We start from the raw sequence: 15,620 nt of genomic DNA on the forward strand, positions 1-15,620 counted from the left end.
TCTCAAACCACTTCCATATTAGATTGTAACTTGAAGAATCTCTGTAAAGCCACCTCCTTGCACTAGGGTGTCTATCAATAAATTTAAACTAACTCTCTCCCATGTGTACTTCCTTGATCATTTTGATTGATAGCAGGCCTTCTCCCATAAGAACAGCCCTGCTGGATGAGGCCCAAGGCCCATCTAGCCCAGCATCCTGTTCTGCCCAGTAGCCAACTAGATGCCTCTGGGAAGCCCACAGACAAGAGGTGAGAGCATGCCCTCTCTCCTGCAACTGGTATTTAGAGGCATCTTGCCTCTGAGGCTGGAGGTGACCTATAGCCATCAAGACAATATGCATCTATATGGCATTGGCTCATTGCTGATATTTTAGTGAGGCTGTTTTTGTGTATTAATTTTAGGGCTAGATTTGATTGTGGGGCTTTCTGGTTGTTTGTATTAAACACAGTTTTTGTCCACTTTACAACTGAAGGTGTTTTTAGTCACTTTGAGTACTTTATAAAGTAGGAGAGGGGCATAAAGTACAGTACAGTACATGAGAGGGGAGAAATTAAAAAAAACAAAAACCATGTGGACAGCATTTTAGAATTTACCATCATCTGGCTTGTAAAAAATGCAACTTCTTATTAAGAATATTTATACTGTATACCATTTTCCAGCAAAAAACATTCTCAAAATGTACAAACTATATTTATTAGAAAACCCATTTATATAGACATGTAAAAAAAAAAATCTGAGAACAATGCTACTTTAGAAGTTTAAACACAAGGTTTTTTGTTTTAAACATCAGTTTCTATGTACAGATAGTAAAATTCCCAAAGTGGAACAACATTAAATGTGAAACACATTATATGAATATACTATATATACACATTCTCACAGAGAAGACATCTCAATCTTCTATATATTGTACATGTTAAGTGTTAGGAACCATATCATATTGGCTGACATGAGGAAATTACTCAAAGGAGTCCCATTGAAATTAAAAGTTAGGCATGGTCATCATGTCAGTCACTTCCTTTAAACAAATAAAACCAGAAGTGTATGAATCAAGGACATGATTTGGCGACACGTCAGCAATTTTAGGGTGGTGGCAGAAAGCAGTTTAAGAGACTCCCCATGGTGGAGATTATATATATATATATATATATATATATATATATATATATATATATATACGCGCCCCACTCTGATCTCTAGTCAAACCAGGTCTGCAGATGAATATATATATATATATATATATATATATATATATATATATATATATACGCGCCCCACTCTGATCTCTAGTCAAACCAGGTCTGCAGATGATTGAAGCACAAACCTCCAAAACCTGCTTAAAGAGGCAGAATTGGGATGAAGACATGTCATAAGCAGTCATCTCTCTTTCAAACTACCTTCGGCTGCCTGAAAATATTTAGTGTGTTTCAAACACCAAGAGTAAATGGGGAAATTAAAATGTATTTGTTACATTTCAACTGAGCTTTAATTGAAAGCTGTTTAGAGAGCATTTGGTATGTTTAAAAAAAGACCAAGCAGTCTCAGGAGCCTGAATGAAGTTTACATCCTGGAAGACCATTTATAAGAGCATGCTTTTATTTGCATAGCTGAACATCCCCCCCCCCCCCCGATATAAATAGCTAGCTCTCACATAAGTAAGACAATGTATTGTCTTTTTCTTTTGCAGCAGACAGGGCAAAGCTCAATTGCTCATTGTTTCAACTGAAACACAAAGCACATCAGGCTATATTTAACTAAGATGTCTTCATATCATCTCTACAGGAGCTGATATTTTCCACAGCCATCTAAGGAGAGAGGTGCATGGCTCTTCTCCTGCACTGCTTATGTTGCTTTGAGTAAATTTCTTTAGATGACACTGTCCAGCTTCCCTCCATACAAGAAAATGGACTTTATGCTGGTCTCTGAGTATACTTTAGTAGATTTCTGACTTCTGCTATGCCACTTGTGACAGCAGGGGGAAGGCTATTGGTCGTTACAGCTTTCCATGCATGGATGGCTTCCAGTATTCCAGATGGATTGCTTGGGCCCAAGTCACAGAGTGCATATGCTGCGGCCAACTGGACACCCCAGGGCACATCTGCAAAGAATGGAAACCAATAATCAAGAAAGCCATTTACCAGAAGCCAGTCACATAAGGCTGGCCCACTCACTGAGGCGGTCACCCCAGGCTGTTTGCGTGGTGATGGGCACTCCACACCCATTTCTGGCTGGTCTCTGCCTAGGGACCCTCTCCCTTACCTGGTGATTTGCCAGTGGCATGGCGGCTACTACCAATGGAGTGGCAGAGGAAATATGGAGAGAGTAGTGGCCTAGAGTTGAGACACTCTAGCCCAACACTTCCTTTTTAACTCCATCCCCCCTCTTTCTTTTTAAGATCCAGGGAGTGGGAGGAACAGTGGTGGCAATGCTATCATGTTGCCGCATAAGGGAAAGGGGTGTGCGCCAAGATGACACTGGCATGGCAGGGTGCTGTACAAGGCCTGAGTGGTGGTGGTGGGGGGGCAGGGGCTTCTTGCTGCAGTGCCTCAGGTGCCCAAGGAGATCTTGTGTTGGCATTGTAGTCACAGGACCATTACAGAAACAGTTAAATGCAACCACTTTCTGTGACACTCAAGATCCCAAAACACTGCCAGACACTTCATCACTATTAGCACATTACAATACAAAGCAGAGAGTTGTTACCTTTCTCTTTGGCATATTGTAGAAACGCTCCAACAACAGAACTGATATTTTCTACAGCAGAGAAAAATCCTCCTCTCAGTCCTATTTGGCCTAAACGACCTGTGAAGAATGAACAGAGGGAGATAGTAGCTATGATCAGAGAGGCTCTATCCAGTCTGCAGTGGCGACTTCCATGATTAAATGCAACTCCGCGCAAAAACCTCCCTGCACATTGGGAATAGGGCATAAGGAAAAATTATACCCTAGTTTTTCTCTGATGTTTAATTTTATATCTGGGGGAAACTGTGGGAGACAGAAAACAGAAACGCGTGCTTGGAAGAGGAGTGTGCTCCTCCTTGCACACTCCTCTGGTATTTCCCCTCCCTGCTTGCATTTCCATCCATCTGTGTGCATGCATGCACACACCATGCACACAGAAGGCATGAAAAAAAAAAAGGAGATCTCTCTTCTTTGTAAACATTTCCTGTTTTGCTCTTTGTAATGGTCCAGGAAGCAAAGAGAGGGGAGAACAAAAGGTCTGGGTGGAGAAGGGCAAGGCAAAAGGTCTGTGAGAGAGATCGTTCTTCACACACTCCAGTCTCTTTCCTCTTCTACTTTTCCTAGCTGATTTGGGCTGAAAAGAATAAAAGGGAAGGGGGGTGGGTGGAGAGAGAGAGAGAGAAATGGAAGAACACACAAGGAGCAGATCTCTCTCTGTCTCTCACCTTTCTGTCCCTTATCTCTGCATGTCTTTTTGAACTGGAAATGGCTCAGAAAGTAAAAAGAAGATAGTGTGTGAAGCATAAATCTCTTCAACACATCCCTTGGTCTCTCCATGACCACGAAATCCAGGAGAGAGTGGGGAGCTGGGTTGACAATTTTCTGGGGGCAGGGGGAGGCAGAGCTACAGGGCATCCAGGGATCAGACTGAGCATGTGGAGCACCAATCTCTGAATTCTACTTTGTCTCTTTTCAATACAGAGTATTGAAACCATTTTGAGTGCAACACCAAAACATTAATGCATATCCAATAGCCTAATATAAAGGATATGAGTTTCCAAAAATGCAATATTTTTTCTGTAGAAGTTATATTTGTACCTCAACCTTCATCCACAGACCTTGGGGAAGCATATATTTAACTCTCACAACCACCTTGTGTGATCAGTTAGGTTGAGAGAGAGAGAGAGAGAGAGAGAGAGATTTGCGATCTAGGGACAATCATAGCTAAGCCTAGGTCTCTGGTCCAATTTAAACACTATTCACTAAACCACAATGCATGTACTGAAAAACTCCAAATGTTTCCCCTTCAAGATAATTCTCAACAGTTTATTAGAGTAGTTATTAGTTCTATTAACCCATATTGAGTAGGATCCAGACTAAGTGAGTCATGACTAAGCAGAATTGAAATAAGTGAGACATGACTAACTCAATTTCAATAGGACTTGAAATGGGCCGTAACAAACTTAATCTGGATCCTGCCCACTGACTCAAGATGACTGAGGGGAGAAGTATGAGTAACACAGTACTTAAATTAAATTGATTTAATACTTAATTAAATCACAATACTTTTCATGTGGCAAGTAGGTCAATTGACAAAGTTGGAACTTCTTTGTCCTGATGAAAGAAGGGTCTTCCCACACTCTTGCAGGGGACTTGCATCATATGGGGAATGGAAGAGTGTAAGGTCCTGACTGTACTCCTTGGCACTGATAGGAAGGCATCAGGGATGAGACAGCCATATGATGCAGGATCAAAAAGGCAGTGGTGGGGAGATGACAAAGCTGAGAACGCAGAGAGATTCAATTCCACATTCATATTCTGCATTCTTATTTTAGCCAGCAAAAATGAGCAAGGATGTGGTAGAGATCATATGCCTAGCTGCATCTCCTATAGCAACAACTGACTTTTTGGAAGAGAGAAATACAGTTGGAAACCCAACATGCCCGTATTCTCTTTGTTCTCAGAGCCTGCGGTCAGATGTAAAAAGCAGCATCACCCCAAGTTAACAACCACCTCTACTTATGCAAACAAGTGTGGAAGGAAGGAAATTTGTGGCAGCATCATCATACACATGAGAACAAGATTCCACACTACCTGGTACTTACAGAAAAGGTTCTTCAGTATTAAAGCGCTATGTACTCACCAATCAGCCTGAGCACAGTTGCTACAATTATATCAGAAGGGGAGGAAGTGTTTCCATTGCCTGTTCTGTTCTTTATCCATTTATCCATGATAGGCCAGAGTTCTTTACTGCAAAAGAAAATGGACTATGAGTGCATGTCTACACCCATGCCTCCCTCCTGTCTTTTGAAACAATGACCTGCCAGACCCACATCACATTCTAAAAAACCCTAAATATTTCAATAGCTGTGATTGTTACAGGACAATCTGATCCACTGAAACAGCCCCTCACCTGCCTTATAACTGCCTATCCATACTAAATGAATAAGCAAGCCATGCATGTTTTGTCATCCCACATGCTAGGGATAGTCAATTGGCAACAGAGAGGTTCATTCTGCTCCTGGGCACTTTATCTCTGACCAGCAGCGCTTCTGATCCCAAGGACACCCTCCCACAGTGAAGTATCTCATCTGCTTTTTCTTGCATGGAGGAAAGAGGCAGGCAGGCAGAAGCCTCCTTATTCTCTCCTCCTCCAGTGTGAAGATTCTCCTCTTATTAGGCACCAAGTAAAACAAAAGTTGCTGACTAAAGCCCTAGCTCCATTAAAAGGAAAGTCAGTTTTCTTGAAAATTTGATGAAGGATGATTATTCCTATCCTTGAATGATTGTAAAGCAGGACAAAGTTACCAACAAAAATAATTTACATTAATTATCTCAGTGTTATAATCTTAATCTCTCTTCCTCCAAGGCCCAGAACAAATGGCAGAACACACTTGCAGCATGACCAAAACACCAGTGAAGGGTCTTTGCCTAGGAAGAGCCAAAGAAAGCATCTCACCATAGACACCAACTGGGGACTCCTCAGGCTTCAATGGGCACAACATGCTACCAGATTCCAAGCTAGCTGCTGTCCTGGAACGCTGAAGGGCTTATTATACAGGAAAGGAATTCTAAACAACGTCTGCATTTTACTAATGTCTGCCATTCCTATATCTCTGCTGCAAATCTAAGTAATAGGGTTGTGTAGATGGACAGATCAGAAGGTCCCACATGTCCATTCCCTTCCACCACCACAGGGAGGCAGCCAATTGTGGGGCAACTGCCCCAAGTAGTCAGTGGAGGTGGGGGTCCTTTAAGTGCCAACCCAGTAGTGGTGTAGGGAAGGCGGGGCAGCTGCAGGGAATGGCCAGAGCGTCTGTGCCAAGGGTGGATAATGACGTAGGGGTGGCTGGGACACGGTGTGCGGGTGCCTGGGGATTGCAGTTCCTCCCAGAGCCTGACTGGCTCTGACTGGGATGGGAAATTTCTTCCCCGTATAAAAAAAGGTTACATTTTTCTGAACACCTCCCTCTCAGCTTTCCAAGGGTACCTTTCCTACCTGCATCAATGAAATCGTTCAGGAGGAGGAGAAGTCCACAAACACAATCACATTTCTCTCAATATATTATGTTCCCGATTGCCCTAACTGTGTGTTAGTTGTTGCATACTACCTTGGATGTTGGTAATGCTGAAAAGGCTAGGAAAAAAGCTTACAGGAATACCTTATGATATTCTCATGGGTCCAGTGCCACTTTTGATGTGAGCATAACAGATCAATTGCAAATACATATTCCCATGTACCCTCTTTTAGGTCTTCACCATATTGCTCACTCAAATGAAATTCCATTTGTGGACACAACCGTATTGCCAAAAGCAGACTGGAGACCATTGTGCCAATATCCACTGGTGTATTCTAGAAGAAGAAGAAGAAGAAATGAAAGTTTATCTTAAACCACAGCATACTTTCATGTCAGAAGAATATATTGGAAGTGCTTTTAGAAGACTCTGACCCATCTGAGTAGACTCTGGCAAGGTGGAAAAAACCCTCACTCTAGAAAATAAGGGATGGAGCTGTAAGCTCAGTGGTAGAATATGCAGAAGTCCACAGAACTGAGGAAAGATACCTGCCTGAAACCTTGGAGAAGCTGTTGCCAGACAGTGCAAACAATACTGAGCTAGATGGACCAACAGTCTGACTTGGTGTAAGGCACCTTCCTACATTTCAGAAGTACACAGGACCTTTCTCACAAAATATTTCCCTTTTCCTCTTGGCCTAGAAGCACCTATCAGATGCTGTCTGATAAAGGCTGCATTTCTCTTCAGGGCCAAATACCATTACAGTGGTACTGCAGCTGATGCCATAACAGAAACATGAGAATTACTCATCATTCTAGGGTACCACCTCTTGCCCAAGCTAAACATAAAGTCTTTCTACATGCCTGTTTCAAGTAAATGATACGCTTTTGTTCTTCAGAATTGAAGAACTAGATAAACTCTGATTTCATGAATCATAGAGATTGGCTAACAAAACTAACTCCTCTTATGTGTGTTAAAACCAGGCTCATTTTTAGTTCAGACATAGTAACAATAGTGGCAAGGAAAAAAGAGGCAGTATTACTCAACAAGCCTTAAGGGTAATCCAGGTCTCTTGTCTTCACTCCCTGCACCTTCCAGAGTCCTACTTACAGCCTCTTCAGTCACTCCCCTCCCTCCGCATTTCTCCCTGCTGGGATCTGACAGAGCATTTTGCCCAGGAAGATGCAGAGTGATGGACCGGCACAGAGAGGTTGCAAGAGGAGAGAGCCCAAGGTGGGGTGAAGGAAGCCAGACTACCAGGCAGGTCCCTTAAAGGATAGGAGTCACCAGTGGCCCACTGCTTTCTCTTCCTGAACTTGAAGCAGCCCACTTATAGCTGCAAAACACTGTCATTTCATCCTCCAGCAGAAATCTTGGGTTGTGGGCTTGGAAACAGTGATGATTCTTTCCTACAAAAGAGTGTTTCCTCAGTGTAGAGCTCACTATAATGCTCACTATTATCTATACATCTGCTTGGGCCTCACTCACTCACTGACATGAAACTATGTCCCAGTCCCAGACCAATGCACACAAAATAGACTTATCTACTTTTTGCAGGTAGGTGCTAAATCTCGCCAAGATGACCGACCCCCCCCCACCCCAGAAAAAACCCCACCCCACCAACCCCCACAACAATGCTTTACTTCCCCAGAAACTGCAGAGCAAATCTCCCATTGAAAAGTCTGTATAATGACAGACACCTCACAGAGACAGGAAAGGCTAGAGTCAGAGAGATAAGAGGTTGATATTTGGAAGAATGCATATATATATTTGTATACTTCTAGCTAACAGGCAGGTTAGCATATCTCCATAGAAGGAGCCAAAGCGCTCAGTTCTGCCTTGGACAAGAATTGCATCTCAACAGCTGATCAGAAGTATCAACATCTGCAGAGGATCACAATGCAAAGGACTTTTATTGAAGTAAAATACAGCAGGTGATGTGTATATGTATTTATTTCTGTGTGTAAACCTCTTTGGGAACTTTGGTTGAAAAGCGGTACATAAATATTCCTCATATTCGTATGTGCAGCCTGTAGCTTGCTTTGGTTCAGTAGTTCCCCAAAACGTCAGAACTCTGTGTGTCTCTATCAACTTCACAATGCCTGGACCAATGTGAACCAAACTGGGTGCAGTTGTAGGACACATACGGACACCACAATGGTGTAGTTTGTGATGTCATCCATCCCAATTCAAGATGATGGATGCATGAACATTTGAGGTGTAACTGGGCTAACTTATGAACTGCCTGACTGATCTGAACCAAATTTGCAACAGCTGTAGGGACACATAAGGGCGGCTAAAGAGCATAGTTTATAATATGTCATTCACCCCGACTGAAGATGGCAGACATGTGAGGTACAAGTGGACTAACTTCTGGACTGCCTAACCAATTTGGACCAAATTTGGTGCTATTGTAGAGACAGTGAAAGGAAAGTAGGCAGATTAGTTCTTACCAGAACTTCTTGTTAAGTTTTAAGTTGACCCTTATGTTCACAAGATATGCTACAATATCTAGAAAGCAGTGTTTATTAGATCGTCCAGTAGTGGGTACAATGACACACTCATCATACCTTATGTAAGCTTCAAACAAAAAATTAGATTAAACTTCAAAGTGCATTTACTGCATGAGACAATTTTAAAAACAGCTCTCTTTTATCCTTGGCAAAGGAGAAAAATTCAGGTCCTGTTCAGTGTTGGACAGATGTAATACCAGCTTGAACGATCCCATTAGACAGCTGCACTGTATTCTTTGTTTGCCAATTCATCTTGTTCTTGTTTTAAAAGATGAATAAACCTGTTACGGACTATTATTCTTAAATTTCTTTTATAAGGGATGCAGCATGCAAAAAGGACTCTGTCAGATCTCTTACCTCTTCCCAACTCAGGTATGTTTTAAAATATTTCAGCACTTCTCCTCTTCCACGCTGTCTAACTACTAACTGGATAGCTCTGTTGATCACGCTTTCCGAGGTAAATATCTCACTCCATGCATTTCCAATAAACAAAGTTAGCTTATCAGATTGGGGAAAGTCTGGCAGGGAGGAATAGAGATTAAAATAAGGAAATGCAGCTCCAAGAGAGACATACACATGAAAGATACCAGAGTTCTGATACATGTTAGTGTTACAAGAAAAAGAATCCAAGGACGGTGTGCATTTGCTTGGCAGGAAAAGCAAGTTATCTCCAAATTTCAGGGTTTCTCCCAAGGAGAAATTTTAAAGTATTTTCTTAGACTGTTTCTCCACATCCCCAAGATATGCAGATGAAGGGATCAAGTTATGCAAAGAGGGCCGGTTCAGATCTCACCAATTGCCTTGTTGCAGGACAAGGTGAAATAAACTGCAATGTGGGACACAGATGAAAAGGAGCTAAAACCTGGTCCTCATCTCAAGACACTTGGGAAGTGAGGGATAGGGTTTAGTCCCCATTACAACGGTTGTTGTTGCTGCTGTCACCGCCGCCCCCATCACCTCTTGCCATATAAATGCATACGGAATTCCATAAGTTTTGGCTTGCCTTAGTCACCAAGACCCTGCCCCTCTCCTTCAGTATAATCCTATATATATATATTCACTGTGAAGCAAACCCTTCTGTACTCAATGGGGATTATTCCTCAGTTAGTGAGCATAGGATCTCAGTGTTGGTCCTTGACCCAGAACAATCACCTACTCCCCCTGGATTATGATTTAATTTACACATGTGGACAAATGTGTTGGTACCCCTCCACGGAAAAAGAAGAACCCACAATTGTCTCTGAAATAACTTGAAACTGACAAACGTAATTGGCACCCATCGTTGTTTATTCCGCATTTAACAAAAATCAGACTTTGCTTTAGAGTTTTGATGCAACAGAATATTTCAAATAAGAACACAAATGAAAATGGCATGATCAAAAATGATGGGACCCTTAACCTAATATTTTGTTGCACAACCTTTAGATACAATCACTGCAAACAAGCGATTCCTGTAGCTCTCAATGAGACTTCTGCACCTGTCAACAGGTAGTTTGGCCCACTCTTCCTGAGCAAACTGCTCCACCTATGTCAGGTTTAAAGGATGCCTTCTCCAGATTGCATGTTTCAGTTCTTTCCATAGATGTTCAATAGGATTCAAATCAGGGCTCATAGAAGGCCACTTCAGAAGAGTCCAATGTTTTGTCCTTAGCCATTCTTGGGTGCTTTTAGCTGTGTGTTTTGGGTCATTATCCTGTTGGAGGATCCATGACCTGCGACTGAGACAGAGCTTTCTGACACTGGGCAGTATGTTTTGCTCCAGAATGTCTTGATAATCTTGAGATTTCATTGTTCCCTACACAGACTCAAGGCACCCCGTGCCAGACGCAACAAAGCAGCCCCTAAACATAACCGAGCCTCCTCCATGTTTCACAGGAGGTATAGTGTTCTTTTCTTTGAAAGCTTCATTTTTTTCGTCTCTGGACAAAGAGGTGATATGACTTGCCAAAAAGCACCATTTTTGTCTCATATGTCCAGAAGACATTCTCCCAGAAGCATTGTGGCTTATCAATAGGCATTTTAGCAAATTCCAGTCTGGCTTTTTTTTATGACAAACTTAAGCTTTTTGCCAAGTCACAAATGAAGCTTTCAAAGAAAAGAACACCATACCTCCTGTGAAACATGGAGGAGGCTTGTTATGTTTTGGGGCTGCCCAAAAGGTTCTGTCTCATAATCTCAAGACTATCAAGACATTTTGGAGCGAAACGTACTGCCCAGTGTCAGAAAGCTCAGTCGTAGGTCATGGATCCTCCAACAGGATAATGACCCAAAACACACAGCTAAAAGCACCCAAGAATGGCTAAGGACAAAACATTGGACTACTCTGCAGTGGCCTTCTATGAGCTCTGATTTGAATCCTATTGAACATCTATGGAAAGAACTGAAACGTGCAGTCTGGAGAAGGCATCCTTTAAACCTGACATAGGTGGAGCAGTTTGCTCAGGAAGAGTGGGCCAAACTACCTGTTGACAGGTGCAGAAGTCTCATTGAGAGCTACAGGAATCACTTGTTTGCAGTGATTGACTGTAAAGGTTGTGCAACAAAATATTAGGTTACGGGTCTCATCATTTTTGTCCATGCCATTTTCATTTGAGTTATTATTTGAAATATTCTGTTGCATCAAAACTCTAAAGCAAAGTCTGATTTTTGTTAAATGCGGAATAAACAACGATGGGTGCCAATTACGTTTGTAAGTTTCAAGTTATTTCAGGGACAATTGTGGGTTCTTCTTTTTTCATGGAGGGGTACCAGCACATTTGTCCACGTGTGTATATAGTGCCATTGGTGCACACTATATGAGAGTATGAGAGCACAGGTCCCTGCTCAGAGGCTTACAATTAATAATTTAATACAGGGAAAACACAACAGAGGAAGGTGAGGAAAATGGAAGTGGGGTAAATATTGCCTTTATTTGATCCCTAAACTTGTGCTCCCCCCCGCTGTTATTTGACACTGCTGTGAGAGGATTTTGTCTGCCATAATTGTTTGCTGCTGTTTAAGTCCTATTTTTAAAGTTGAGTTTTATGTGTTAGGTTGTTTTTTTTTTTGATGTATTTTATTTTATTTTATGTGGCAAGATATCCTGAGCATTTTAATACAAATTGGACAGGTGGAACATAAATATTTATAGTAAACACAAACAGTGGAAGAATATGCATTTTGTTCAATTACACACACCTAAACTTAGTTACCATCAGGAATAGGAACTAGGGGTTTGTGACAAAGATGTTACTGTTTACATAGACTAGAAACCAACTTGAAAGTTTGCATTAGCCAAGTCCAAGGTATAGATAGAGGGGGGCGGGGGACAAGAAAAAGGTGAAAATACACTGGTAGATGCAGACACCTGGATCAGGGGCGTAACAAGGCTGAAGTGGGCCCAGAGACAAAATTTTAATATGGGCCCCTCGCTTATACACACACACACACTTCACATGTGACTTGCCTCTGGGGGGGCCCCTCGAGGTGTGGGGGGCCCCAGGCAGCCGCCTCCCCTTGCCTAATAGTAGTTACGCCCCTGACCTGGATGGGTTGGTCGAGATATCTTCACTAGACATGTGGATATTAAGGGCCTTTTAAGGGCCTCCAAACCGGTTCAAACAACTGGCTGTTCGGCTGGGCACTTCTGGGCAAAGAGGAGATGTGGTGGCAGGGAGGTATGCTGCAGCCCTGAATAAGCTTTGGCTAAAGGAGCACCAGTGGGGGGAAAGCTGAGGGAAGGATAAGTGCACCTTCCCCTGCCCTTAGACACCCCCCGCCTGCCGCCTTTGAACTTCCCCTGCCTGGTTCTGTGCACATCCCTAATCCTCAAATCCAGCAGCAAGAATGCTGAGTAACTAATGCTCCTTTCTCTGTTACTAGAGGAGGAAGAAGACATCTCACATGGGACACACCACAGCGAAGAACTCTGGGTGAGAGCATCAGTGTCTACTGGGGTGGAAGAACTTATTGCAGGATTTTATCTGCCATAATTATTTGCTTGAGGGCTGCTTGAGAAGAGCGATGCAAATAGAGTTTGCAGTGCCGGGTGAAGGTGGAAGGAGAAGCCCAGGTGGCTGCTCAGCAGATTTCAGCAAGTGAGGCATTGGTAGAAAATGCAGATGACATGGCTGCTGATTTTGTAGAGTGTGATGTGATGCTGAGGCGGAAAAGTAGGTTCTGCACCTTGTAAGCCAGTGCAATACAGGCTTTAATCCATCTGGTGATAGTAGTGGTGGAAGCTTTCTGTCCAATAGATGCTGGTAGGAAGGAGACGAACAAGGCATCAGTGGAGTGAAAGGAAGTTGTGTTTAATAGGTATACTTTCAGGCAGTGTCCCACATGGAGCTTATTATAGGTTTTCTCCAAGGCATGAAATGGCTTGGGACAAAGGATAGAAGTAATATGTCTTGGGCGCAGTGAAACACAGAAAAGATTTTAGGCAGGAACGAAGGATTGGGTATCAGATGGACCAAATTAGGAGAAAAAGTTGGGGTCAGCAGACAGGGCGTGTAATTCGGAGACACGTCTGGTTGAAGTGATGCCCATGAGGAAGGCCAGTTTAAAGGAAAGAAGGCGTAGCGGTATAGAATGGATGGGCTCGAAGGGGGCTGTATGCAGTATGCATAGTACTTTATTGAAATCCCCGGAGGGGAACCTATGGACAGAGGTGAGGTGAGAGTGACACCTCTGAGGAAGTATTTAAAGGTGAGGGTGTGAATGTCGGCCTTGTGTTGCAGATGTGGAGAGAAGATTCGCTAGGGAGGCTGTTGAGCATGTTGGCCTTGAGGCCTTTATCTAGGCCATTTTGTAAGAAAAGGAGTGTCTCAGGGGGTCCACACTCTTCTTCGGAGAGGCTGTGATGGCGGCACCAGCGTAGAAATACCTACTATGTGGATTGGTATATGCAGTTTGTGTAATCTCTTCTGGATGCAAGTATAGTGTCCAGAACCTTCTGTGTGTAGCTGTGTCACTTCAGGATGCTCTACTCAGTCGCACAAGCTTGAACCACACAGAGTTGTGATGAAGTATGGGGCCTTAGTGGAAGAGATCTGGGGGGTACTGGAAGGAACCAGAGACCAAGATGTAGTATTTCTGCAAACACTGGCTTCGAGGCCAATGTGGTGCCACTAGATTCACCTGGGTCTTGAGACAAAAAATCCTGCAAAGTAGTTGGCTGAAGGTCAGGATTGGAGGAAAGGTGTAAAGAAGTCCCAGGGGCCATGGGGAGGACAGAGCATCCACTGCCTCTGCCTCTTTGCAGGGAAATCAGTAGAAGAAACTTGCAAATATTGTGTTAGTTGGAGAGTCAAGAGAGGTCCACTTGTGCCCACGATCTGGGTCAGGAGCTCAAATGCCTTATTGTGTAGAATCTATTCTGCTGGATGTGTCTCTTTCCTTCTGAGCCAATCTGCTTGCGTTTTCAGAAACCCGCTGTCATGAAGCATGATGAGGGAGACCAGGTGGGATTCCACCTATTGCAGAAGGGTTGCTTCTTGATGTAGAGATCTGGAGCTTCCCTGGCAATTCACATGTGCCTTTGCTGTGACATTGTTTGTATGCATTAGTACATGTTGATTCATCAAGAGGGGCTGAAATGGGTGGAGAGTGAAGTGGATGGCTTTAAGCTCATGCCAGTTGATACTGTGGGACTGTTCCTGGGTTGCCCATTTCCCCTGAGCTGAGAGGTGTAGGCAATGGGTCCCCCAACCAGACAGACTGGTGTCCGTCAGTATAACTCTAGCAGGGTCCAAGAAGATCTTGCCTTGGAAAAGATACGATGCTTGAATCCACCAGTGGAAGGAATGGAGGACTTGTGCTCATAGCTTGACTTTGGTAGGTTGCCACTGTGCTATGTTGGTCTGACGAGGCAAGAGGAGCCACTGAAGGGTGTGTGGGTGGAAATGGGCCCAAGGCACTGCTTCCAAAGACCCCACCATCAGACCCAGTAGCTAGGCTAGTGTGAGTACTGGCACTGCAGTGGTGGCAGCGATTTGGTAGATCAGCAGTAGGATCTAGAGAGAGGATGAGGCGGTCTTGTTGTAGAGTGCCTTCTTCTGCATGATCCCCACTGCATGTTAAAGGTAATCTGAGGCGGTCCGTCTTCAGTTACCACTGGTATGTCTGGTGGCAACTCAAGAGATGGGTCTTCTCTGTAGCCGCTCCTGGGCTGTGGAATACACTCCCGGCAGAAATCCATATTCCGAGTTCATTATTGACCTTCAGGAGAACCCTTAAAACCTATCTGTTTGGCCTGGCCTTCCAGGGTTTTTAAAAAACTGTTTTAAAGGTTTTTATAGTTTCTGATTTTATGTTGTTTTTATCATTTCCGATTTTAACTGTTAATTGATTTTAATTGTTTTTATTTTAATGTAAACTGCCCTGAGCCACTTTTGGAAAGGTGGTATAGAAATCAAATCAAGTAAATAAATAATTATCATCTCAAGGTGATGGATCTGATTGGATGGGGTTAGGAGACTCTTGCCCGGGCTCACTAGAAATCCATGATTAGAGAGCAACTGTCATACATCAGAGTCAGTGTTCGTGAGGGATGGAGACTTGATAAGAAAGTTGTCTAATTAAACAAATACCCAGATTCCCTTCAAGCGAAGGTGTGCTATGCAAGGGGCCAGGATCTTTGTGAACAACCTGGTTGCTGAGGAGAGGCCAAATGGGAGAGCCTTGTACTGGTAATGCTGGCCCACATATCTGAAGTGGATGACTAATGGGATGGGTGGGCACATGTAGGTATGCCTCCATCAGGTCCACAGGTGCCAGGAAACTGGACCAGTGGAGGGATTCTGCAAAGGATAGAATAGTCTCCATTCTCAACTTCATGCATTTGATGAATTTGTTTAAGAACTTCAGGTCTAGGACAGCCCTGAGAGAGCCGCCCTTTTCGGGCACAGTGAACAAAACAGAGTAAATGCC

At 43.3% G+C, this 15,620-nt stretch overlaps 1 protein-coding gene across 2 annotated transcripts in view; it reads right to left on the bottom strand.

The window, feature by feature from the left end:
• Positions 1-674: 674 nt before the first annotated feature.
• ICE1 (interactor of little elongation complex ELL subunit 1) overlaps positions 675-15,620 on the bottom strand; it is a 65,144-nt gene continuing 50,198 nt past the window's right edge. For both annotated transcript variants that reach the window (XM_053244480.1, XM_053244482.1), the window contains 5 exons: positions 9,069-9,229; positions 6,345-6,535; positions 4,826-4,932; positions 2,704-2,802; positions 675-2,098 (listed from right to left, as the gene is read on the bottom strand). In XM_053244480.1, coding sequence (XP_053100455.1) covers positions 1,911-2,098; positions 2,704-2,802; positions 4,826-4,932; positions 6,345-6,535; positions 9,069-9,229 — 746 coding nt within the window. In that variant the 3' untranslated portion in view covers positions 675-1,910. The remainder of the gene's footprint in view (positions 2,099-2,703; positions 2,803-4,825; positions 4,933-6,344; positions 6,536-9,068; positions 9,230-15,620) is intronic.

The sequence above is a fragment of the Hemicordylus capensis genome, chromosome 4 (assembly GCF_027244095.1).
Source record: "Hemicordylus capensis ecotype Gifberg chromosome 4, rHemCap1.1.pri, whole genome shotgun sequence".
NCBI lineage: Eukaryota > Metazoa > Chordata > Lepidosauria > Squamata > Cordylidae > Hemicordylus > Hemicordylus capensis.